General features: G+C 46.3%; 2 protein-coding genes and 1 non-coding gene across 3 annotated transcripts; all 3 read left to right on the forward strand.

Moving 5' to 3' along the window:
- Nucleotides 1–9,424: 9,424 nt before the first annotated feature.
- On the forward strand, nt 9,425–13,927 carry LOC124656504 (peptidyl-prolyl cis-trans isomerase FKBP43-like). The gene is made up of 12 exons (XM_047195233.1): nt 9,425–9,477; nt 9,579–9,652; nt 10,093–10,328; nt 10,419–10,606; nt 10,996–11,175; nt 11,622–11,822; nt 12,263–12,590; nt 12,680–12,881; nt 13,132–13,216; nt 13,304–13,345; nt 13,440–13,488; nt 13,578–13,927. The coding sequence occupies exons 1-12, from the start codon at nt 9,465–9,467 to the stop codon at nt 13,657–13,659; spliced, it is 1,680 nt and encodes a 559-aa protein (XP_047051189.1). The 5' UTR covers nt 9,425–9,464; the 3' UTR covers nt 13,660–13,927.
- A 2,714-nt stretch (nt 13,928–16,641) lies between these two features.
- LOC124656505 (protein NRT1/ PTR FAMILY 6.1-like) lies at nt 16,642–18,588 on the forward strand. The gene has a single exon (XM_047195234.1). It carries the CDS (start codon nt 16,642–16,644, stop codon nt 18,586–18,588), a length of 1,947 nt encoding a protein of 648 aa, XP_047051190.1.
- Nucleotides 18,589–19,627: 1,039 nt separating this feature from the next.
- On the forward strand, nt 19,628–19,700 carry TRNAR-ACG. Its single transcript has one exon. It is a non-coding gene; the product is annotated as a tRNA-Arg (tRNA).
- The last annotated feature ends 4,931 nt before the right edge of the window (nt 19,701–24,631 follow it).

Below are 24,631 nucleotides of genomic sequence, written 5' to 3' on the forward strand. Positions count from 1 at the left end.
AAGTTGTTGGTGATTTGAGGAAGCAAATGACCACCCGGAGACAACTAGCCAACTTTAGTGATCATCAAGCTTATATCTCCATGGTGGAACCGAAGAAATTCTTTGATGCACTTGACGATCCGGATTGGTTGGATGCTATGCATGAAGAACTCAATAACTTCAAGCGCAACAAAGTGTGGAGATTAGCAGAGAATCCCAAAGATTTTCGCAATGTTATTGGCACGAAGTGGATATTCAAGAACAAGCAAGATGAACATGGTATTGTCATTCGGAACAAGGCAAGATTGGTGGCTCAAGGTTTCTCTCAAGTGGAAGGCACTGACTTCGGTGAAACCTATGCTCTCGCCGCTCGCCTTGAGTCCATCCATATCCTTCTTGCATATGCTTCACACCATAACTTTAAATTGCAACAAATGTTTGTTAAAAGTGCATTTCTTAATGGACATCTAAAAGAGTTGGTCTTTGTTAAGCAACCTCCCGTGTTCGAGGATCTCGAGTTCCCTAACCATATCTATCAACTCGATAAGGCACTCTATGGCCTTAAGCAAGCCCCACGTGCGTGGTATGAGCACCTTAAAGAGTTGTTACTAGACCGTGGATTTCAACTCGGGTTAATCGACCCCACTCTTTTTACTAAGAGGGTTGATGGGGAGATTTTCATTTGCCAAGTATATGTTGATGATATTATCTTTTGCTCTACTAATAAAGCTTTCAGTGAAGAATTTTCAAAGTTTATGACCGACAAGTTTGAGATGTCCATGATGGGTGAAATGAGGTTCTTTCTTGGATTTGAGATCAACCAATTGAGAGAAGGAACATTCATTTGCCAAGGCAAGTACATTCAAGACATGCTCAAGAGATTCAATATGAAGGACTTGAATGGTGCACAGACTGCAATGGCAACCAATTGCCATCTTTCACTTGATCCCGGTGGTAAGGACGTGGATCCAAAGGTATATCGCTCCATGATAGGCTCTTGCTTTACCTTTGCGCATCTAGACCGGATATTGTGTTGAGTGTAGGTGTACGTGCAAGGTATCAAGCCGCTCCTAAAGAAAGCCACTTGGTGACCGTCAAAAGAATCTTTAGATATTTGGTTCATTCCCAAAGATTTGGACCATGGTACCCAAAGGGTTATGGGTTCTCACTTATTGGCTATACGGACTCGGATTGGGCGGGAGATAAGGATGATAGGAAATCAACCTCTGGGGCATGCCAATTTCTTGGTAGGTCCTTGGTGTGTTTGTCTTCTAATAAGCAAAATTGTATAGCTCTCTCTACCGCCGAATCCGAGTACGTGGCGGCCGCTAGTGGGTGCACACAACTCTTATGGATGAAGCAAACTTTAAAGGATTATGGTGTCACTTGTGATAAAGTGCCTCTTTTATGTGACAACCAAAGTGGCATCAAGATTGCATACAAGCCCATACAACACACAAGAACGAAGCATATTGAGATTTGCAATCACTTCATTCGAGATCATGTCTCCCGGGGTGATATTGAGTTGTCATTCATTGATACCCATGACCAACTTGCGGATATATTCACGAAGCCTCTTGATGAAGCAAGATTTTGTTACTTGAGGAATGAGCTAAATATCATAGATTCAAGGAGCTTGGCTTGAACACTTTGCATACATACCTATTCCTCAACTTCTATTTGGTTTAGGTGTGGGCATGGAAATAGGGGGAGTGTGGTTTAAATTATTGAGCTATCCCTCCCCCCATAATGCCAAAATTAAGAAATCATTCTCTTTCTATCATGTTGATATGTGAGCTTCAGTGATGAGTATTGGTTTTGGACCCAAGATATATCTTCGCGGTGCCATACTATAACACTCATATATGGTGGCCTAGGCCACCGACCTCTTATTGTGAGAGTTGATGTTAGTTGGATCTTAATGAGTTTTTTATTTGTCTTACATGTTCTTATGGGAATTGGCTCAATGGTTGGCTTTTCTTGTTTGATCCTTGCAAAGTTGAGTCCATAGTACCATATCCACTCTTAATAGTGTCTATCCTAAGCCATTCGCTCATCTCTAAAACCTTCTATCTATGCACAAGCTCATTTTAAAAAATTCATATCAAAAATTTTGTTGTCAAAGTCCACATTTTTTTAAAAAAAGCAGTTGTATATCCCAAAACCTTTGTTTTTTACAACAAGAAAACAGCCCAATTTAAAAAAAGGGTGAGGGAACGTGGCTGGCCGACCCGGGCCTCTACGGGCCGGTAGTACCGCCGCCACCTGGTCAGTACCTCCGCCCGGCTTGGGCCGGTAGTACCGCCGGGGCCTGGCCGGTACTACCGCCGGCCTCGGGCTGGTACACTTACCACGGGGTGCCCTGGGGGTTGAGCTTAGCCCTTCCTCCCAGTGCCCCCCCAACACGCACGCACGCACACACCCACATCCTTGTCGCATGTTCCGGCCGCCACCGCCGACCGTCGGCCCTCCGGCCACCCTTCCTCCAGATCGGCTCTGTGGGGATCTTCCCATCCCCACCTCCTCCATGGCCTCCGGTATTGGCATCCTTCCCCGCGTATTTTGGTCGTATTTTGAGTTTCTATGTGCATGGTTCTAGTTTATATGTGCTCAGATTTTTGGCTAAATCTTGCAATGGAGCTAGTATAAATTGATGATCTATACCTACACTAGCTTGTTGTACCCTTATAACCTTTAATTTGTGGCCAAAACTTTTATCATCCTCGTGTATTTTAGTTTGGGTCAAGATTCTTTTTGCTTCTCAAATAAATTAGGTTGTGCACTTATCCCATATGTCCCTCTATGCTGCTCTATTAATTCACAGGTGCTAGTGGACCGGGTTCGGCGAGACCGCGCAAGAGAAGAGGGGTTCCGTCTGTTGAGGACGAGTTTGTTGAAAACGATGAAGTTTTGCCCCGTGCCACTACTGCTCGTGGTGTTTCTATGGCCAATAAGAAGAAGGGAAAGAAGACTATTGTGTCCTATGCCAAGATGCGCCTTCATGAGTACATGGCTCTTCGCTCCACCAATCCTTATGAGGGGCCAAGGGCTGCTCGAGTCCGCAATCATCACTTCTACACCGAAGCTCAAGAGAGGATATTCAATGAAGTATACCCTTCCAAGGTCAAAGTGGTTGATCAACGGTATATCGACATTGGCCATATGGAGAAGTAGGCATACTTTTATGAAGCACTCATGATTTGCCAGGAGTTTGGTTTGCTTCCCCTTATGACTCTCCCAACTATGATGTCTATCTTGTGACTCAGTTTTATGCCACAGTCTATTTTCATGATGATAAAGCTCGGTCCATTACTTGGATGACTCGTGATGAGGTACTCACTACCACTTGGAGCAACTTTGGACACATTCTAGGTTATACCATTCCGGAAGAATGTGAGGAGGAAACTAGTAGTTGGAGGTTTCATGAAGAAAGTAATGCAAACACCAAGGACGTACTTGAGCCGCTATATATTCGTGGGAAATGCAAGCTTTGACCAGTATATGATATCATGCTTCGCATCTACCGTGAGACCATTGCCGTCAAAGTAGGTAACATTGATGAGATTCACTCCTTTGTCATTGACTTGATGCTTCATACACACCTCTGGCGGGGCAAAGATGTGCAGATGGATGTGATGGATTGTCAGTGGAACCAGATTTATCAGCGTATGGTTGAAAAGAGGTCTCCTTCATTGGCTCCCTATATCATGAAGCTCATTTATGAATTATGGAATCCGAAATTTGATGGTACATGCCTTGAACCGATTTCACCCCTTACCGAGCATCCTAGCAAGAAGCTCCTTATCAAAGATCATGGGCTCCAAACTCCAGCCACATCAGCCTATATAGCAGCTCCCGCCACGACCACAACAGCACCTACAGCAGGTCCTACAAGTCCTTCCGCTCCTGAGATCGATGGATTTACTGTTCATATGGGACTTGGGACAAATCCCAACTCCATATATGACCCTATACTCGAGCCATCTTGGTGCAAGAAGCTCAAGATAAAGGTGAAGAAGACCTTCTGTCTCCAACTGGATATTCAGGAGCGTATGTATGACTCCTATGTGGCCGACAAGAAGCTTGGCGCCGCCAGAAGAGCATGATGAGCAAGCTTGGTTTGGAAGTGTCTCGTCCAGGATCTGAAGAGAATATCATTTCGAAGCCCCAATGGATCTCTTCTCGCATCTAGTGGTCTGATAGTGAAGCCGGACCCTCCTACAGTGTCGACTCTTCTCACTACGATGATGTCGAGAACCTCCCTTGAGTCTCTCGGGACGCTAGCATCGCTCTTCAATCTTTTTGGTGTCTTGATGTCAAAGGGGAGAAGAGTTCTATTAGGTTGGTACGGGATTTGCATGGGAAGTCACAAGTTTGCGATTTATTTGAATCTTTATGATTGTGACTTATGGGTATTAGTTGTATTGATGTCGTTATGTTTTATGGACCTTATCTATGTGTGTGAGACATAGGCTATCTATTTATGTGTGATACATTTGCTATCTATCTGTCTATCTATGGTAAAGACTAAGTGGACTACTTGTGGTATGATCTCTAAACTCAACACTTGTCTTTACTTACATATGCTTTGTCTCTACTTAAGTGCAAGATACGAATTTGATTGTTTACTCCTTGCATCTTGCACTTGTTGGTTAGCCTATAAAATGTGAGAGTATTGATCCAAGATGGTGTGCTCCCTCTTCAAATGCAATGTTAATTGGATGCACATGTCTAGGGGGAGCTTATATCCATTTTATAAGTTATGCTCAATTTCAATTCTTATGCAAATCTTATGTGGTCATCAAGAAACCAAAAAGGGGGAGATTGAAAGAACATATCTCCTTAAGTAAGTGGTTTTGGTGTTGATGACAAGGTTTCTATTTAACTAATCATTTTGTATAAGAATTGAAGGTGTAGCAATGATCATATTTACCCAAAAGTTGAAGAGCTTGAAGATGTTATGGCGGGTAATGGAATGATCTTCACTTGTGGATTTGGATGGAAGAAAGAAAAGAAATAAAGAAAAGAAAGAAGAAATAAAGAAGAAATCAGAAATAAAGAAGAAGAAATGGAGAAAAGGGGCCTCAGGCCGGAGGTACCGCCGGGTGCGGGCGGTACCACCGCCTGACCGCGGCCGTAGGCTCCGGGGCCGGTACCGCTTACGGTACCGCTAAAGTGTCCAACCTCGTAGTACCCTTCCAGGGAGATTGGAGCGCTCACCGGTACCCCGACCGGTACCGAGGCCGCGGTACCTGGCCGGTACTACCGATCACAGGATTCCAACGACAGGTTCCCCTCCTGGGGGGGGGGGGGTATAAAATACCCCCTTCTTCTCCAATGGACACAATAAACGAAATTGCAAATCTGAGACCACCATTGCTGAGCTCAAAACACCTAGATCTCTCTACTCCTCCACTCAAACTCCACCATACTTGAGGATTTGGTAGAGATGACCTAGATCTACTCCTCCACCAAAGGAATTTGTCTTTCATCAACATTCTTAGTGGATCTTTGTGAGGTGACCTCGAAGATACTCTTCGTGTAAAGCTTCATGGTTACATCTTGGGAGCCTCCAATTTGGTTGCGGATGTGTGCCCCAAGCTTTGTGTAAAGTTGCCGGTGCGACCTCAAGGCAACCGCTTAGTGGAGCGTGGGCTAGTCCTTTGTGGCGTTGCTCACCGGAGAACTGGGGGAGCCTTCGTGGCGTTGGTTGGCCTTCGTGGCACCACACCCCTCCAAACGTAAACGTACTTCCCTTTACAAGGAAGGGACTACGGGAATCATATCATCGCCTCTTTGTGTGCTCCACCTCGGTTACCTCTATCCTCTCACCGTCTTTACTACTTGTATCTTGTATTGTTGCTTGCATCTTGTCATATAGGTAAATTCACATAGTTGCATACCTAGAGAATTTACCTTTGTGTCAAGCCTAAACTGAAAAAGAATTAAAATTTGAGGTTACACCTATTCACCCCCCTCTAGGTGTCGAGGGTACTCCCCGGCAATGCCCTCCGTTTGGGGCTTAGGGTAGATGGAATGATGTAGGATGACACGAGACATCGGTTATCAAACAAGCGGGGAGAGCGATTTACCCAGGTTCGGGGTCCTCGATGAGGTAAACCCTTACGTCCTGCCTGTCTGATCTTGATTACTGAAAATATCGAGTTACAATGGGGTGCCGAAGGTTTCGGCTATGATCTCGTCGAGAGACTAAGTTCTGTGATGACCTAGCTCTAGACTTGCGGTGGTTATGGCTATTATGATTGTGTGTCTCGACAAACCCTCTCATGGCCCTTATATTGGGAGCCAGGTCTCGAGAGGCCTGCTCGAGTACAACTAGGTTACAAAGAGTCCTATGTCTAATCTTTCCTTGCTTTCTTCGTTTTCTTGCCTTGCTTTCCAAGACTCCTTTCTTGGAATTAACGTATCGGCCCACCTTGGTTGATGGATATCCTTTATGGGCCCCTGGTTGGGCCGTAAGAGGTAGCACACGACTAGTTACCCGAAGGGTAATGCCCACATCACTAGGTGTCACAGCAGTGAAGCACTTCTTTGAAACTAGGGTGATGCTGGCAGGGATAAATGCCACGGCTTTGGTTTTTATTCCGAAGCTGGATGATCCTAGGAGGATGTCTGAGTTTAGGCCAATTAGTATGTGTAACATTTACAAGGTTGTTTCCAAATGCCTTGTGAACCTTCTACGACCGATCTTTGGAAATATAATTTCGGAAGAGCAGAGTGCTTTTGTGCCTGGAAGGCTACTTACTGATACGCCTTACTTGCATTTGATTGTCTGCATCATATTCATATTGCGAAAAAATCTGATGATAATTATTGTGCTTATAAGCTTGATCTTTCAAAGGCGTATGATAGAGTTGATTGGGGTTTCTTGAAGCAAATGCTGCAAAAGTTGGCTTTGCTCGCCGGTGGGTTGACTCGATAATGACTTGTGTCACCACGGTGAGGTACTCCATCAAATTAAATGGAGCCCTTTTGGATTCATTTTGCACCGTCGCATGGTCTTCGGCAAGGTGATCTCATGTCTCCTTTTTTGTTCCTCTTTGTGGCTGATGGCCTATCGGCGCTTCTCAAGCGTGCAATGCAGATGAATGAGGTGGTTCCAGTGAAGGTGTGTCCAAGGTCCCCGGGGGTGTCTCACCTCCTTTTTGCCGATGACACTCTATTGTTTTTCAGAGAAGGCCAAGAGTAGGCAGCAAAAATAGTGGATGTGATGGATTCTTATGCCGCGGCAACGGGCCAGCTGATCAATAGAAGTAAATGTTCTATAAGTTTTGGTGATCGCTGTCCGGCTATGATCCAGGAGCAGGTCAAGAGAATCCTCCAATTTACTGTTGATGGAGGTCAGGAGAAGTATCTTGGGCTCCCTACACCAGCCGGTCGCATGCACAAGGGGCGTTTCTCAAACTTGCAGGAACAATTGATGAAAAGAATCATGAGCTGGGACTATCCATCGCAGGGAGGCAAGGGAATATTAATCAAGGCTATAGAACAATCTATTCCAACCTACCTCATGGGAGTTTTTAAATTACCTATGGCGTTTTGTGATGATCTAATTCGTATGGTTAGGAAGTTTTGGTGGGGCTCTAGAGATGGGAAAAGGAGAACTCATTAGAAATCTTGGGATGTTATTACAAGACCAAAAACTCAAGGAGGCTTGGTTTCCGTGACTTCAGGGTTTTCAATCAAGCATTTCTGGCTCGGCAAGCATGGAGGCTAATTTCCACGCTTGAAAGTTTATGTTCTCGTGTTTTAAAGGCAAAATATTATCCAAATGGACAGCTGCAGGATACTGTTTTTACTGGCAACACGTCCTCGACATGGCAAGCTATCCAATATGGCCTAGAACTATTGAAGAAGGGCCTAGTGTGGAGAATTGGAAACGGGAGAAGTGTGAGAATCTGGAGGGACCCTTGGATTCCCAGGCCGGATACCTATATGCCTGTTTCTCGGCAGGGCGACTGCCGAATTCGCAGGGTGTCGGAGCTGCTTGATGAGCGGGGTGCCTGAAATATGGTGTTATTACGACGTCATTTTATGCAGGCGGATATTCAGTATATTTTCAAGATCAAGCCCTCTCCAAGGCTGATGGATGACATTCTTGCATGGGCTCCTATGAAGAATGGAGTGTTTACCGTCAAAAGTGCGTACTGGTTGGCGATGGAGGAATGCCACCGGCCTTTTATAGGCACCAGAAGCAGGGCACCGGATGGCCATCGTGTCATCTGGAAGGCATTATGGGGGTGCCCTATCCCCCACACGGTACACATTTTTGCATGGAAACTTGCTACAAATGCCCTAGCTACTTGGGATAAGAAACAAAAACGCAATATGGAAACATCTAACATTTGTGTACTATGTGGTGTTAAATGGGAGGACAACTAGCACGCCTTCTGCAGATGCCCACTGGCGATAAACCTTTGGCATGCAATGTCAGAGGTGTGGGAGCTGCCAGACCCTTTGACGATCCCAAAGGTGGGGTCCGAGTGGGTGCTGCACCTTCTCCATGGGAAGATGAAGCTGGAGCGCTTACGGAATGAGGTGGTTCATCACAAGCCAGCGTTGCCTGCCGAGGCCTCGAGGCGGTTCCTATGCAGCTACGTCGACTCGCTGCTTACGAGCAAGTATTACCCACATGACAGTGGGGTGAAGGGGAAGGCGCTAGCTGATCAACATGCAATATCGAAGGGGGTGCATAATCATGTGGCGGCAGGTCCTTCTGCTGACAAGGAGAGATGGACACGACCCCTAGCGGGGTGGGGGAAGCTCAACATTGATGGCTCTTATGTGGAGGCGACGAAGGAGGGTGGAGCAGGTATGATTCTGCATGATGAAGCGGGGATCATCGTTTTCTCCTCTTGCCGATATATTCCTTCCTGCTCTTCTGCGCTGGAGGCGGAACTAGCGGCATGCTTGGAGGGTTGCACTCTTGCGTTGGAATGGAGTACTACGCCGTTCAACTTTTCGATAAGGAGTATATATTAATATTAAGAAGATACCAACTATATCTAACCTCTATAACAACGCAATACTCTAATAGCATTATTCTAGGTCATCAACCTAGCATGTTTTATTTTGAAATGTTCGACATGCACGAGCAAAAACTGCCGTCTATTTGAAGCCCGAAGATTCCTTTTCTTGTTTCTGAACCGAAGTGCATGACTATTCCATGATTTTACACTAGTGTGGGCCGCGCTGTGGTGTCACGAGCCCAAGTGAACTGTACAACTGACGGATTTTTAAAGGCCGGCCCAGCGGAGATGAAAAGCCCGGAAATCCGTGGAGCGCCGAGCGGTAACCCAGCGCCTCTCCCCACTTTTTAAGCCCCCAGCGAAGGACGGCGGAGCCGCCGCCCACCACCATCCCCGACCACGCCTCTCCATCCCTGCGACGCTCAGCAGACGGCGGCCGTCCTCTGCGTCGTCGTGTCGCAGGCCGCCTCCTCCTGATTCCGGCAGCCCCTCCTTATGGCGTTCTGGGGTAAGCCAAGCCTCTCTCATATCAATACCTATTTCTGGGCTGTATTGTTCCTGTCAAACGTACATACATCTGCTAATAATACGCTATGATGATCTGCGCAGGCGTGGAGGTGAAGCCCGGGAAGCCCTACACCCACCGCTACCAGTCGTCCCATGGCCGTCTCAGGATTTCCCAGGTTGCTCCCGCTCTGCTTCTTACCTCTTTATCAAGGTCCTGTCGTTAATTCTGAAGGGGGTGCTAAAAATGATACTATTGTGATTTGAATAGATTTGTCCGTCATATCCATTTCGTCTTAATCTAAAATATATATTACAGTGCTTTCTGAAATAGTAGTGTTAGGTTTTTGAGAGTCATCCTCGTGTATGATAAATTCCACTAGATTACTGATTACATTGTGCAGACTTTGAACATTACTGTGATTCTTCTACAGTACACCGCTGTGCCATCTGTGCAGCTATTTTAGCGAGTAAAGAAGGGCCATACATAAAATACAAGAGCCTATCTTTGTCATTCGAGCAACTAATTACTTTTGTTTGCTTCCAAGTTCCAAGCATTAGAATCCTATCTTTGTCATTCGAGCAACTAATGGCATTGACTTTTGTGATGTTTTTTTAGGCTACACTGGGCAGCTGCGATGCCGCTAAAAGGTCGGTGCTGCAATGCGTTGTTGGTAACAAGGCACCCATCATAGTCTGTAGCCTGAATCCTCGATTGGCTGAGATGTGCCATCTTGAGATTGAGTTGGAGGAGGTCGATGAGGTTCTGTTTTCAGTGCTTGGTCCGAGTTCCGTGCATCTCTCTGGGTATTACCTCCGGCCAAGCAGCAGGAGCGGCGCAGGAGACGATGAATCGTATCCTTTTCGAAAGTTGCATTGCGCCATAATGTTTCACTTTTGTGTAGCGTGTCAGACTTAGAGTTCATTCTTAACCCTTGTAACTAGAGAATCTTATGGAGAGGATGTTGGAGAGTCTGATACAGATCGAGACTATGATGAGAGTGAGGACAGTTACGAATCTGACTTTATTGATGATGGTGACGATGAAGTACCTGAGGACAATGATGTTTCTGAATCTATGGATGATGGGGATGTATGCTCCTCCCCTGATAGCCACAAGACAGGTATGTTGTTGAACTAGGAAAAGTAAGATGCTCTTTAAATTGAACTTAATGGTGTTAGTGGAGCCTGGATTTTGATCGTAGACACCTTTGTAGTTCACTATAATGGAAATTTTATTATGTTGCATGACACATTGCCACTAAAGATGACACCGTGTAGAGCATGATTGTTTGAACGCTTCTAGTTCTCTTTTGTAAAAGTTCAACTAACATGCCTGTTCAACCATTTGTAACAAGTCTTTCTACAGTTAGAGTATTGATATTTTTAGTTTCTTATTCTGTTTGCATTGTCTGCTTTTGTGTTAGCAAAATGCTATTTGATGCTGTGGCTGTCTAATACATGTATCACCTCACATTTCCATCCTATTGACTGCTAGTACATTCTTATGTTTATTACATAGCCTCTGAAAAACATGCTGGTAAGGTTAAACGACTGCGACGCTCAAAGAAGAAGCACCAAGTTGATAGCACCGACGACGAGATTGAAGATTCTTCATGCAAGCCAACCGCCAGGCACAATTTCCGTTCAATATTTGATAGTGGCAGTGAAGATGAAGACTTGCCAGCTAACAAAACTAATGGTAAAGTCTCTAAGGAAACTAAACCCGAAAATGTTGCGTCAAACGATGATACCTAAATTACCAAAGAAACTAAAATCTAAACTTAATGATGTTTGTGAAGTCTGGACTTTGATCTTATCACCTTTTGAGTTCATAACTAAGAACCAGAATTGAGATTTTATTACATTTCACAGCACATTGGCACCATAATCTATAGACGACACAGTGTAGTGCACGATTGTTTGAACGCTTCTAATTTTGTTTTGTAAAAGTTCAGTTAACATGCCTTTTTCAACCATTTATAACAAGTCTTTCTACAGCTAGATTAATGCTCTCATCCTGTTTGCATTTCCTGCTGTTGTGTTAACACAATACCATTTGATGCTGTGGCTGTCTGATACGTGCATCGCCTTAAAACAAATTTCCATCCTATTGACCGCTAGCACGTTCTAATATTTATTACGTAGCATCTGAAGAGCATGCTAGTAAGGTTAAACGACGGCAACACTTAAAGAAGAAGCACCAAGTTGACAGCACCGAGGACGAGATTGAAGATTCTTCATGCAAGCCAACCACCAGGCACAATTTCCATTCAATATTTGATAGTTGCAGTGAAGATGAAGACTTTTTGGCCAAAGAGGAAGACTTGCCAGCTAACAAAACTAATGGTAAAGTTTCTAAGGAAACTAAACCCAGAAATGTTGCGTCAAACGATGATACCTAAATTACCAAAGTAACTAAAACCTAACTTAATGATGTTTGTGAAGTCTGGACTTTGATCTTAGCACCTTTTGAGTTCATAACTAAGAATCAGAATTTAGATTTTATTACGTTTTATGGCACATTGGCCCCATAATACTATAGAAAACACAGTGTAGTGCATGATTGTTTGAACGCTTCTAATTTTGTTTTGTAAAAGTTCAGTTAACATGCCTTTTCAACCATTTATAACAAGTCTTTCTACAGCTAGATTAATGCTCTCATCCTGTTTGCATTTCCTGCTGTTGTGTTAACACAATACCATTTGATGCTGTGGCTGTCTAATACGTGCATCGCCTCAAATTTCCATCCTATTGACCACTTGCACATTCTAATAATTATTACATAGCATCTGAAGAGCATGCTGATAAGGTTAAAAGAGGGCGGCGCTTAAACAAGAAGCACCAAGTTGACAGCATCGACGGAAAGATTGAAGATTCTTCATGCAAGCCAGCTTTCAGGCGCAAACCTTGTTCAATATTTGATAGTGGCAGCGAAGATGAAGATTTTTTGGCCAAAGAGGAAGTTTTGCCTTCTCTGTCTGAGAAAACTAATGGTAAAGTTTCCAAGGAAAACAAACCTGGAAATGTTGCCTCAAAGGAGGAGACCAAAAAGAAGAGCAGAAATGACAGGAAAAGAAAAAGTGATACCATCGATCAGGATCCTGCATCCCCAATGTATATCTCTGCTTCATGTTTTAGTTGTATATCTATTTCTGTTGTGCTTGGTAAATACTGATCTGTACCTTGTTGCATGACCTGAGCAGGGACGAAACAGAGGTCAATGGGTCATCAGTTCCAAAACAAGAAGCTGAATTGAAAAAGAAGTCCAAGAAAAAGAAGAGAACTGCATCAGAGGCAGATGATGGAAAGCATTCCAACAACATTAGAACACTTGAAAATGGGCTGGTCATAGAAGATCTGTCAGCAGGGAAACAAGATGCAAAAGTGGCTTCAAATGGCAGCAAGGTATCCCCAAGATTCCTTTTCTGATCTTTCCAGTTTCCACCCAGCATGCTTGTAGTTCATGAATGGAATTTGTATGTTTATCTATGTGCTTGGCCAAGCTCTTCTCGCAATTAGCTATAGGATTAGAAAAAGAGAAACAGTAACCGATGCTGACTGGGTAGTATGCTTTCAGTACTTTCTAATTTATTATATGCCTACTAAGGCACATTGCCCTAAAGAATATATGTAAATATCCCACTTTACTCTGCAGGTTTATATCAATTATGTTGGCAAGCTGCAGAATGGGAAAACCGTTCATCCTAATGCTAAGGAAAAGCCCTACAAGTTTAAGCTCGGTAAATATTGACAAACAACTTCAGTGCTTTGTACCATATTATGGTTGAAGTTAAAAATGCTTAAAATGCATACTCTGTTGACTACAGGTTCTGAGAAAGTGATCCCTGGATGGAATCTTGGTATTGATGGTAATCAATCATCTCGGAGCTCATTGTTTTTTTTAATACGTTTGAGTGAGATATTTTTCTGAGCATGATTAACATTTTGTGATATTCACTGTAGGTATGCACGTCGGCGACAAAAGGAGGCTAACTGTCCCTCCATCCCTGTGGTAAGCATTTCCACACTTTTCATCTTCCACTGGTATATATAGTCTATGAAATACAAATGACGGTTTTGTGCTGCTTGTGCATTCTTCAGTGAGAACGGCGGTAAATTATTTGAACAAGTGCCCAAGAAGAAAACAATCTTCTACGAAGTCGAGCTGGTGAAAGTCAAGTGAAAAGCGAGCTTCTTGTTCCTGTTTTGTGCGGAAGGCAGGAGGATTTTTTTGTCCTAGCTAGGGATGGTGGTTGCATAGTTTGTTGTTCACAGGCCATGCGTTTTTGGTTGACGGAATCATTCTGCAGTCACATCATGCAGAAGTGGAGAGTTTGTTAAGGTTTTCGTGAAGCATTCGAGGTAGCAAATACTAGATCAGTTTGCGTGATGCTGCTACTGCAATCTCCAAATGTGAGGATCTTGTTCCTGTCAGTGTGACATTTCTGTGTTGATTGGGTATGATTCTACTGGTTAATGTTGTTAATGCATCATAATGAAATGGCAACCGTAGTACTGTACTAGTTTCATCAGTAGTTAACAAATGTAGTTGCAGAGGTATGGCTGGAGCGGAATGTTGGCTGGGGGCTAGCAAGCGCTGGACCATGAATAACTTCTTTTGTTGCTAGCGACTAACTAAAGCCGAGTTTGTAGGAGTATAAATGTATAATCAGTAGCGTTTGTTGTGTGATTTCAAGCAGTACCCTTGTGTTTGCAAACATACAGGAGTATAATTTACTAGGAGTAGCTGCCTTCTTGTGGGCAGCTACCTGTCAGGATCAGGTAGTTAGCTTGAGCAATCGTCACACAACTGATTAAGCAAGCATGGACTGCCGTCATAATCAGAAGCTATTTGGCAGAATATGAGTCATGAGCATGCGCACCTGTCAGAATCAGAATCGGCGCTGTTTCGGTTGCAGACGCATGATTAGAATTCAGAACAGAGACGTATTTGTAAGCTAGAGAAATTCAATGCCGTCTCTACTTGCTCCTTCATACATGCAAGGACCGTTGGCCGTTGGTGCAATGGTAGGTGTAGCGCGCGCGCCGACTTGAATCCAATTCAGATTTCAGATCCGATCGCGCCAGCTCCAGTGAGTCGAATTACAGAGAGGGGACGTAGATGGCAAAGGCAGGCTTTGAAGGGCAAGGCTAGGCTGTCCAATTCATTCGATTTCATTCGTGTTGCGATGGCGCCATGATTCAGTACGTTGGACCCATTCATTCTCGTCCCACTCCCACTTGGTGCCGTCCATTCAGTAATTGTAGTACCATGCACCATTCTTGCTGGTCAATTAGGACATAGTACATTTGTTTGTAACGTGTGATTTCGTGCAAGCTTTTGAATTATTAAGCTGGATTAGTCGAATGGGGGCCACTGCCGCGTGTTTGCTATGTTTGGGACGTTCATATTCAGCCGAGTTCCCCAACACCTTGTATGAAAATACTTAAATTCGATATTACTTAAATTTTTATTCAAATTTTGTTATATATTACAATGTTGAATAAAAAAGGGCAAAATTTCAACTAAAACCTAGCTTACTGGATGTCGGTCGGGGCGCATGATGGTCAAACCTCGCTGTCATTCTTCCCCTTGGCTTGCTGCTCCTGCACTCACCTCGTCGTCCGGTTTGCACACGCGCACACCCTATCTTTGTGCATATGTAGATGTTGCATCGTCAGTGTTGGCGGAGCCTCCCCGCGATGCTATCCCTTCAGTTGCACCCGCTTTAGGCGGTACTCCTCGTTCTAGGCGACCCATTGCTTCGTGGGAGGCGACCTCGACTCGGGTCTAAGCGCTAAGCTCGAGGATCCTCCACCACTCGGCCACCATTAGGAGGCAACCAGCCTCCCCAGTTGGTGCCGCATTGTTTGGTACGACGTGACGATAGCCGCCTGCTCTGGGTACATCGGCTCCGGCCCATCGCTTCAATGCGCTTGCTCTTTACCTTCCCGCCTCATGCTCCATGTCCGCCATGAACATCGTCTTCATCTAGTCTAACTCGGCATAGAAGTTGAAGTCATAAGAGCGGTTTGCATCAATGACCGCACCGCGTTGTGAAGGTGCAACGCCCAGAAGACCTCTCGCTTAGCTCCGCCTCGAGAACCGTGGCTGCCAATGGAAAAATTATTTATGGCACGTAACTAGACGCGATTTTCAGGTTTTTTTGGGTGTATCTAGGGCTCAATTAACTGAGAGTTAAGTTAGCTCTAAGTAGACCTTCTTGCCCACCTTTGGCCACCCCCGCAACCACCGCCGATTGACGCGCTGCCACGCACCTCGCCGCCCCGCCCTGCCCCAAGCTCCTCTGCTCAGCCGGTCCACCGCCGCCCCGGCCATCCCTCTAAGTCCCGCCCTCTTCTTCTCTGGCGTCAGCACCCCGCACCCCCACCCCAAACCCTAAGGTCCATCCTCGCCGTCACCGGCTCTGGCTCCGCGGGTGTCCCCCCCCCTACTCATGCTCGTTGTGTGCAAGGTAGAAGATGACCGCATGAATCTTGGCACGATTTCAACGGCTGCAGATTTTACTAAGCTCTAAGGTAAATACTGTTTACTGAGAATTACCAAAACCGTTTTCTCTGTCTGGCGGGCCTTTGAAGAACTCGGTTTGGTCTTAGTACTCAGGTCAAGTCACCAGTGGAGTATCATCAACAAGCAAGCCCGTGAATGATGTCGACTGATCGATCGTGATGAGGCTACCTTGTTAGTGTATTGTTTAGTGGCCATGCCAGGTGGTGATTGAGTGTAGTGCAGTGCGGTGGTTGGAGCACGCGTGCGTGCGAGCGCTCGAGCAACACATCAGCCACCACTCTCTGCCTCCTCTGCGTGTTTTTGTGTGTGTGTCTCAGTGTGACTAGGTAGGTTGATTAACGACCACCGCCTCATGCGTTGGCAGCTTCCATTCATGGCAATGGCGTGAAGTTACTGCAGCTCCAAACCATCCATGAGGCACCAGACACGACGACAACTCCCCGTTTCCATTCATTCATTCACCGCCGTCCTTGTCGCGCTCAATGCCGCCATTAACTCCGTCCTTCCTTTCTCGCTGCTCACCTCTCCACTGCCATAAATTTCCAGCTTCACCAGCTTCCCTGTTCTGTAGTTGCGCTTCTCGCAAAAGAATCATCTTTCCAAACTAGCGGTGGCGTCACCGCCGCTGCCGTGATGGAAAAACCATCGCCACCGCCACCGCCATTCAGCAAGTCCAAGGAGATCAAGTCGCCGCAGCCTATGGCGTCCACCACGTCGCTCCAGCGCAATAAGCTCGGCTCCCACTTCCTCGCCAGCGACGAGCGCCGCTTCGCCGCCGCAGCCGGCGCGCCCAACGCGGTCGGCACCACGCCGCTGGACATCCGCGGCGCGCCGATCCCGGAGCGGGACCTCGCGCGCACGGGCGGCTGGGTGGCGGCCTTCTTCATCTTCGGCAACGAGACGGCCGAGCGGATGGCCTACTACGGCCTCTCCGTCAACATGGTCGTCTTCCTCTTCAAGGTCATGCACCTCCCCTTCGCCGCCTCCGCCGGCGCCGTCAACACCTTCCTCGGCATCTCCCAGGCCTCCTCCGTGCTCGGCGGCTTCCTCGCCGACGCCTACCTCGGCCGCTACTGGACCATCGCGGGGTTCGCCACGCTCTACCTCCTCGGCCTCGTGGGCCTCACCCTCGCCGCCACGCTCCCGGCCCTCGTGCCGTCGCAGCAGGGTTGCGACACGCTCGCCATGCTCCTCGGTGGCTGCCAGCCGGCCGAGCGGTGGCAGATGGCGTACCTCTACGCCGCGCTCTACGTCACGGCGTTCGGCGCCGCGGGCATCCGGCCCTGCGTGTCATCCTTCGGCGCCGACCAGTTCGATGACCGGGACGTGAACTACAAGCGCCGGCTCGACAGATTTTTCAACCTCTTCTACCTCGCCGTCACCGTCGGCGCCATCGCGGCCTTCACCCTCGTCGTCTACATCCAGATGCACCACGGTTGGGCGGCCGCGTTCGGCGCGCTGGCCATCGCCATGGGCGCCTCCAACGCGCTCTTCTTCGCCGGCACGACGCTGTACCGCCACAAGGCGCCCGGCGGCAGCCCGCTCACCAGGGTCGCGCAGGTGCTCGTCGCCGCCTTCCGGAAGCGGCACGCCGGGTTCGACAGCGGCGGCTACGTGGGGCTCCACGAGGTGGCCGGGCCCAAGTCCGCCATCCGCGGCAGCGCCAAGATCGAGCACACCGACGACTTCCGCTGGCTCGACAAGGCCGCGCTCCGGCTCGTCCAAGACGGCCACGAAGATGGGGAGATCGATCCGTGGCGGCTGTGCACGGTGACGCAGGTGGAGGAGGTGAAGATCCTGGTGCGGCTGCTGCCGGTGCCGACGTGCACGATCATGCTCAGCGTCGTCCTCACCGAGTTCCTCACGCTCTCCGTGCAGCAGGCCTACACGCTCAACACCGCGCTCCCGCTCTTGGGCTCCCACCTCCCGGTCACCTGCATGCCCGTCTTCCCCTGCCTCGCCATCTTCCTCCTCCTCGCCCTCTACTACCACACCTTCGTGCCGCTCGCCCGCCGCCTCACGGGACACCCGCACGGCGCCTCGCAGCTGCAGCGCGTCGGCCTCGGCCTCGCATTCTCCATCCTCTCCGTCGTCTGGGCGGGCGTCTTCGAGCGCTACCGCCGCCGCTACGCCGTGGAGCACGGCTACCTGGGGCTCTTCCTCACGCCCATGCCGGGGCTCACCGCATACTGGCTGCTCATCCAGTACTGCCTCATCGGCATCGCCGAGGTGTTCTGCCTCGTCGGACTCATCGAGTTCCTCTACCAGGAGGCGCCCGACGCCATGCGCAGCGTGGGATCAGCCTACGCTGCAGTCGCCGGCGGGCTCGGGTGCTTCGTGGCCACCGCGATCAACAACGCCGTCGACGCGGCCACGGGGAACGTAGTGGAGGGGAGGCCGTCGTGGCTGGCGCAGAACATCAACGTCGGCAGGTTCGATTATCTCTACTGGCTGCTGGCCGTGCTCAGCGCCGTCAACCTCGCCGTATTCCTCTACTTCGCCAGCATCTACAAGTACAGATCATCGCCTCAGGCGACAACCGCCAACAACAACAAGGAGCAGGAGGTCTCCAAAATATAGCAATTTTTTGTAACTACCTTTCACTTGGATTGAGCCGTTGATTCATTTTAGTGAGTACAAATTGATCATCAAATTCACTTCGCTGGCTAATTTATCCCCTCAACTTTAATGGTGGTGGGAGCGCAGAGGGGACACCGAAGCACACCTCCTCGGAAACAAGAAAATGAATGTTCAGGCTTCAAATAGACGACAATAGACGGCATTTTGTTCGTTCATGTCAAACATTTCAAAATACGGTTTTGCTATATCTCAGTCAATTGAGATTTTCTTAAGTCTAAGTCACTTACAAAAAAGTGCTTGAGTTGCACTTTTCTATTAAAAAAGTGCAATTGCACTTTTCTGTTAGAAATGTGCAACTGGACCGAGTTGCACTTTTCTTTGAATTGCAGTTGCACTTTTCTGAGTTGACTGAGACTTAAGAAAATCTCAATCAACTGAGACATAGATACACCCTTCAAAATATGCTAAGTTGATGATCTAGATCAACCCTTCAAGAAAACTTTGGTTTTGACATTTGTTCGTGCATGTCGAGTCACTTATTTTTGGACTCTCATATCATTCCATGCAAGTTTCATGCACAAGACTTAAACTCAAGACGTTGGGATCTGATATCACGTCAAACTTTTATTAACTAGCTAGCCAACTGATCAAAAAAATTAAATTAATGGAAAGAAGCTAGACAGTCCACATATACATTTCAACACTAAGAAAATGTTTGTCTCTGCTACTGGTTTCTCTGGTATTGGCATGTCAGATCTCCGTGGAAATATTTTTGGAACTGATGGTAGATTGCTTTACCCCAGCCTAGTAAGCTAGATTTCGATAGGTATCGTGTGTACATACTCCTTTAAGTATAGAAAAGATTTGAGATTCTGGAGCAAAAAAGAACTTGAACTTGATGTTTCGGGACTGCTTGTTTAACATTCAAGTCACATAAAATCATTCTTTCGTGCTTTCGGCTGGCAACCGTCCTGAATATGGGAAAAAAGGTGAAAGAATCCTACTATAGATATTCTGGATGAAGATATTAAACGTCAAGGACTCCGTGGCCCAATGGATAAGGCGCTGGTCTACGAAACCAGAGATTCTGGGTTCGATCCCCAGCGGAGTCGTCCTTGCTTTTTCGCCTACACTCCATTTTGCTCTTCCTTCGAAATAAAATAAAATAAAGCATGTACGTTTACGACTATATGTTCCTACACTCCATTTTACTCTTCCTTTGAATGATGAGAATATTGCTAGGACATCCAAGGTCCGAAATGGGTTACATGCACCCAAGTTTCAAGAAATCTAAAAAGTTGCATTTCAAAGTTTAAGAAAAAAATTAAATAAATCATGTACGCGTGCATTTTTTTAAAATAATACGATTATATGTGGCCTACATAAATATAAGAATGTAGGACAGTTGAATGTTTGTACAAGTTAATACTTTTGTATTTTAGTTTGAAACTTGACAAGCACATGCATGTATACAGTAGTGCATGCATACATTATCTTTTATTGGTGTCTTTTCAGCTAACGGTTGGAGTAAACACTCAGATCGTCACATGGATTGCAGAACCCTCCCAGGGGTAGGACAAACACGGCCGGATGCTATGTGATGTATCTCCTACAGAGGACTTCCATGAAAAATTCATCCAAAGCTGCTACATTTCAACCAACTTTTAACATCAAGGTTATCTTGTGTTTGTGCTCTACCATGTCTAAAAAGTCACTGTTTCCCTCCTCTAGCTCCTTGAATGGTACATTCCAGTTTCTTAGGTACATAAGAACCATGCTTCATACATGCTTTATGTTTGATCAAATACTAAATACTTCCTCTGTTTTTATTATATAAGGCTACTAACTATTTCGAGTCAAAACTTTGAATAACAATTTGATCGATAAAATTTAAGTTATATGTTATAAGAATATATCTTGAAAACCTTTCAAATATGAATCCAATCATATACTTTTGATGACATATAACTTATATTTTGTTGGTTAAATTATTAGTCAAAACTCTAACTTGAAATACGTGGTGGCCTTATATATAAACACATAAAAAGTACCATATTGTTTCTATTATTCCACACCCCCAAAAGATGGTAGATGTAACCACATTTAAGTGAAGAAAGCGTGGAGTGCATAACCATTTAGAAGCAATATACTCAAAGCTAGCGATAGAAATATCAAAAACCTCAAACATATCCGACGAAAGCAATTTAGTAATACAATGAGTTGTATCTTAGCGCGCTATCCTAGGTAATGATGTATGTTAAGAGATAATGATCCAAATGCATTAGTATATCTTAAGCTTCGTATCTACATTTAATGATTTTGAGGACATGCATGTATGTGATTGGTCTATCAATGTATTTTGCCTATGGTTTCGTGCAAGAGTTGTATCTTAGCTATTCCTTCGGTATACTTTAACAGGTGTGCACGCAGTTTAAGACAAACTTTTACTATCAATGTGATCAACAAAATATAAATTATATGTCTACAAAAATATACCATTAGGGCTCCTTTGATTCATAGAATATGAAAAGTATAGGAATAGGAAAAGCATATGATTGGGATGTCATATCTACGTGAATCATATGGAAAGATGAAATGTGTTTGATTGTAGCAAAGAAAACAATATGACATGTGTTTGATTGAATGACCTAATGTTTTTTTGTAAAGGATTTTCACTACAAAATTCATATATGATTAGTTTTTATAGGATATGTTCCTAGAAATCAAACAACATATGTAGAAATTTTTTCTATAGGATCTAAATCCTACACAATTCCTATGCAAATCCTATGAATCATAGGAGCTCTTAGATTTGTATTCAAAAAAGGTTTCCAATGATATAATTTTAATTTTTTGTGACACATGATTCATGTTTTATTGACCAAAATGATGCTCAAAAAATAAATTACATGCATACCTATTAAATAAATCCTTGACCATTATTTTGGTCAATAAAATATGGAATATATGTCACAAAAATTATATCATTGGAAAACTTTTTTGAATATGAATCTAATGATATAGATTTTGTAGGCATAAAATTTATATTTTGTTGATCAAACTAATGTTACAAGTTTGTTTTAAACTATGTGAGCTCTTGTTAAACTAATACGGAGGGAGTACAACACCATTCTATTTCACCATTTAATATAGTGGCATATAAGCAAAGTGCATATGATACAACGCTAAGAAACCCCCATTGTGAGAGGCCTAAATAATTCTGTATGGAGGGAGTACATAAAAATTAATGACCTCTAATAGAGACAGTATGAAAACTTCCTTTTTTGTGTTGTCATTAATTATAAAGCTAAGATGTAGACTTATATGGAACATAATTTTAGTCTAAGATGTAGATTAAAAAAGAATAGATGGAGTATGTCTAGCCCAATTGGAGAGAGTTTTGTGCCTGACACTAACAGTGAAGTCTCAAGTAACCCCACTCCTCTATCATTGGTTAACATAAAGATGCCCAATGGGAGGAAAGAAAATGAGAGGAGGAGGGAGAACGCATGAGACAATGTCAGTTACAAAGAGTCATTGGACAACATGATGGCGATAAAGAAGGACACTGGTTCTCAAAGGAAGGACTTGAAGACCCGAGAAACGAATGACATGAGGACCGATATCGAGAAGAGGCGGGTGGAAACGAGGAATTTCTCAAGAGGTTGGACAATGAGCAAAAGATCATGACCCTGTACCCAAATGGTCTAGATGATATTGGCTGAACATATTTTGAGCTTTGCGATGATCAGATCTTGACGACAGGAGGGTCCATGGGTAACCATGGAGACAAGGGTGTCATGAGAGGCAATGGTGGTGATGCCAACGAACAGTGGTAGTGCCAGGAGTTCAACTCTATGTTGTTATTTTAAATCTGTGATGTCAAACGTACGTGAGGATTTGGTCCTAACGTGGCTTTATCACTGCCAATGAAGGTGATGGTGTCATTTGGGAGGTTTATGCATTGATTATGTTTTTATTATCTTCACTTTTGTTTTGTATTGACGATGCACGCTCTTGGCGGTTTTAGGCTTAAGTTGAACTTTAATTTTAAATATTGTGAATTTGTAATGTTGATACTTATGTGGCATGATGATGAAATATTAATTATCACGTGTACAATTTTTTGTTACCGTTGTTGCTATAATGCAATATGTGTAGTAGAGAAGGAAATGCTCATAATATGGGTATCCAGTATGCTTCAAATACAGTTTTTGTTTTTGCTACCCACACGGTCATACCCTCCATCTCATATATAGTACAAAAATTGGTTTGAATAGAACGATGGTATGCGTACGATATTTTTTGTCTGAATTTTGTACCTCTTTGGAGCCATCCATCACGCCCGCTTGGAGCAGCCTCGTTGGATCAACATTCATAGTTTCGGTTTGAACAAGCAATAATTTGACAACTCTCTTAGGACCAGTTTTTTTTGGGCTTCTGCTTCTGTTTTTTGGGCTTTTAGAGCATTTTCAGCCGTGTCCCTAAACCGTCCCCCAAAGGGATTTGGCGCGCGTCGGACGAAAAAAATGTTCCCAGCCAAGTGCCCTAAAGCTTCTTTTTATCCGGCTCGGCCTAATACGGTGTCCGGCGTCCCGAGCCCGTCCCGCTATAGGAGACGCTCCGGGAACGCCGGACACAACGAAATGCGAGGCGTGGAGCGCGGGCCCGACGCGTCAGCGGGTCGGGAGCCTAAAACCCCGTCGCCTACCTTTGGTCAAGCGACGTTAATGACGTCCTAGATTTTCCAGGCGGCGCAGGGACGCGTCTCGTCGTGCATGGTCGCGTGGCCATCCGTGCCGACGTTTATTGCGTCCAACGACCCGATGCCGCTTCGCATGCCGCCGATGTACATTAAGAGCGCCCCTGCTTCCTTTCCCATCCCAATCTCTTGCCGCTCCAACCTCTCGCCGCTCCCAAATCTCCTCTCCCTAGCCAATGTCGCCATCCTCCCGCAAGATCGCCGCGGCGAACGGCTTCGGCCGCGGCAGCCTCACCGTGGCGGAGGTGTGGGCGCTGTACCGCGCGGGATATCCCGTCCCACCGGACATGCGCCTGCCAAGCAGTGGCGGGTGGAGGATGGCCGTCAACGGAATAGGCATCCCGCCGCCGCCGTCGCCGGGCACGGAGCGCTGGAGGGACGCGATCAGGGCCCGCCAGTCCCGCCTCACCATCAAGGAACGGGCGGATCCAACTTGGGCGGCCACCAGCAACGACGACTGGTGGGTCTCCTAATTCCAGGCGCATCATGACATCAAGATGAACAGCACCGCCGCCCTCATCGGCTGGTGGAACAGCCAGAAAAAGGACTGGTGCGTCTTCTTCTGGGGTGTTCCGGGGCGCACCCTGGAGAACGTCATCGACGGCATCCACAACGGCGCTCCAAGGTTGGAGAAGCCGCCACCATCTCCCGCAACGCGCTGGCAGTCGAGGAGGACTACTCGTCCTCCTCCAACTCTTCCTCGTCAGGGCCGGCGCCGTCGACGCCGTCCTCGTCGCACCGCACCGCGCCCTACACCGTCCCCAAGCGCGAGGTGCAGGAGGAGCCGGAGTTCGCGACGCCTCCCGTCAATCCAAGGCGCGGTGGCAGCGGTAGCCGGCAGCAGCAAAGGCGCGGCTGTGGCGCCCTCCTCATCCCGAAGCCGGAGGTGAAGGAGGAGTAGGATGACGAGGCAGCCGGGAAGGCGGCGCTGCTGGCGGAGTACAAGCGGCAGCAGCGACTCATCGCGAGCAGCGACAACCCCGAGGACTGCCCAGGGCTGCACGAGGCGTTCGCGGCGTTTCTAATCGACAAGGATGCCTGGAGGGGCGACCTCGATAGGACGATCGCCATGTCCATCCGCGACACCGGCAAGCTGCTTGTGGACCTCACCAACGATGGTGAGGCTGGGCCAAGCGGCCTGGTGAAGGACGATCAATCGACGAGCCCGACGAGCGCGTCAAGCAGGAGGTCGTCACCGACGACATGTACAACTTCCACCAGTACTACGACGCCTCTGGCCGCCGCAATTACTTCTAGATTAGGGTTTAGTTTAAATTTCAT

This window comes from Lolium rigidum, chromosome 5 (assembly GCF_022539505.1).
Source record: "Lolium rigidum isolate FL_2022 chromosome 5, APGP_CSIRO_Lrig_0.1, whole genome shotgun sequence".
Taxonomy (NCBI): Eukaryota; Viridiplantae; Streptophyta; class Magnoliopsida; order Poales; family Poaceae; genus Lolium; species Lolium rigidum.

Bases quoted from the DNA above. Each gene is read 5' to 3' on its own strand.
- LOC124656504 (XM_047195233.1), top strand. The intron at 13,217-13,303 runs GTAAATATTGAC...TGTTGACTACAG, and splicing joins GCCCTACAAGTTTAAGCTCG to GTTCTGAGAAAGTGATCCCT. The intron at 13,346-13,439 runs GTAATCAATCAT...TATTCACTGTAG, and splicing joins ATGGAATCTTGGTATTGATG to GTATGCACGTCGGCGACAAA.
- LOC124656505 (XM_047195234.1), top strand. From the start codon at position 16,642: ATGGAAAAACCATCGCCACCGCCACCGCCATTCAGCAAGTCCAAGGAG.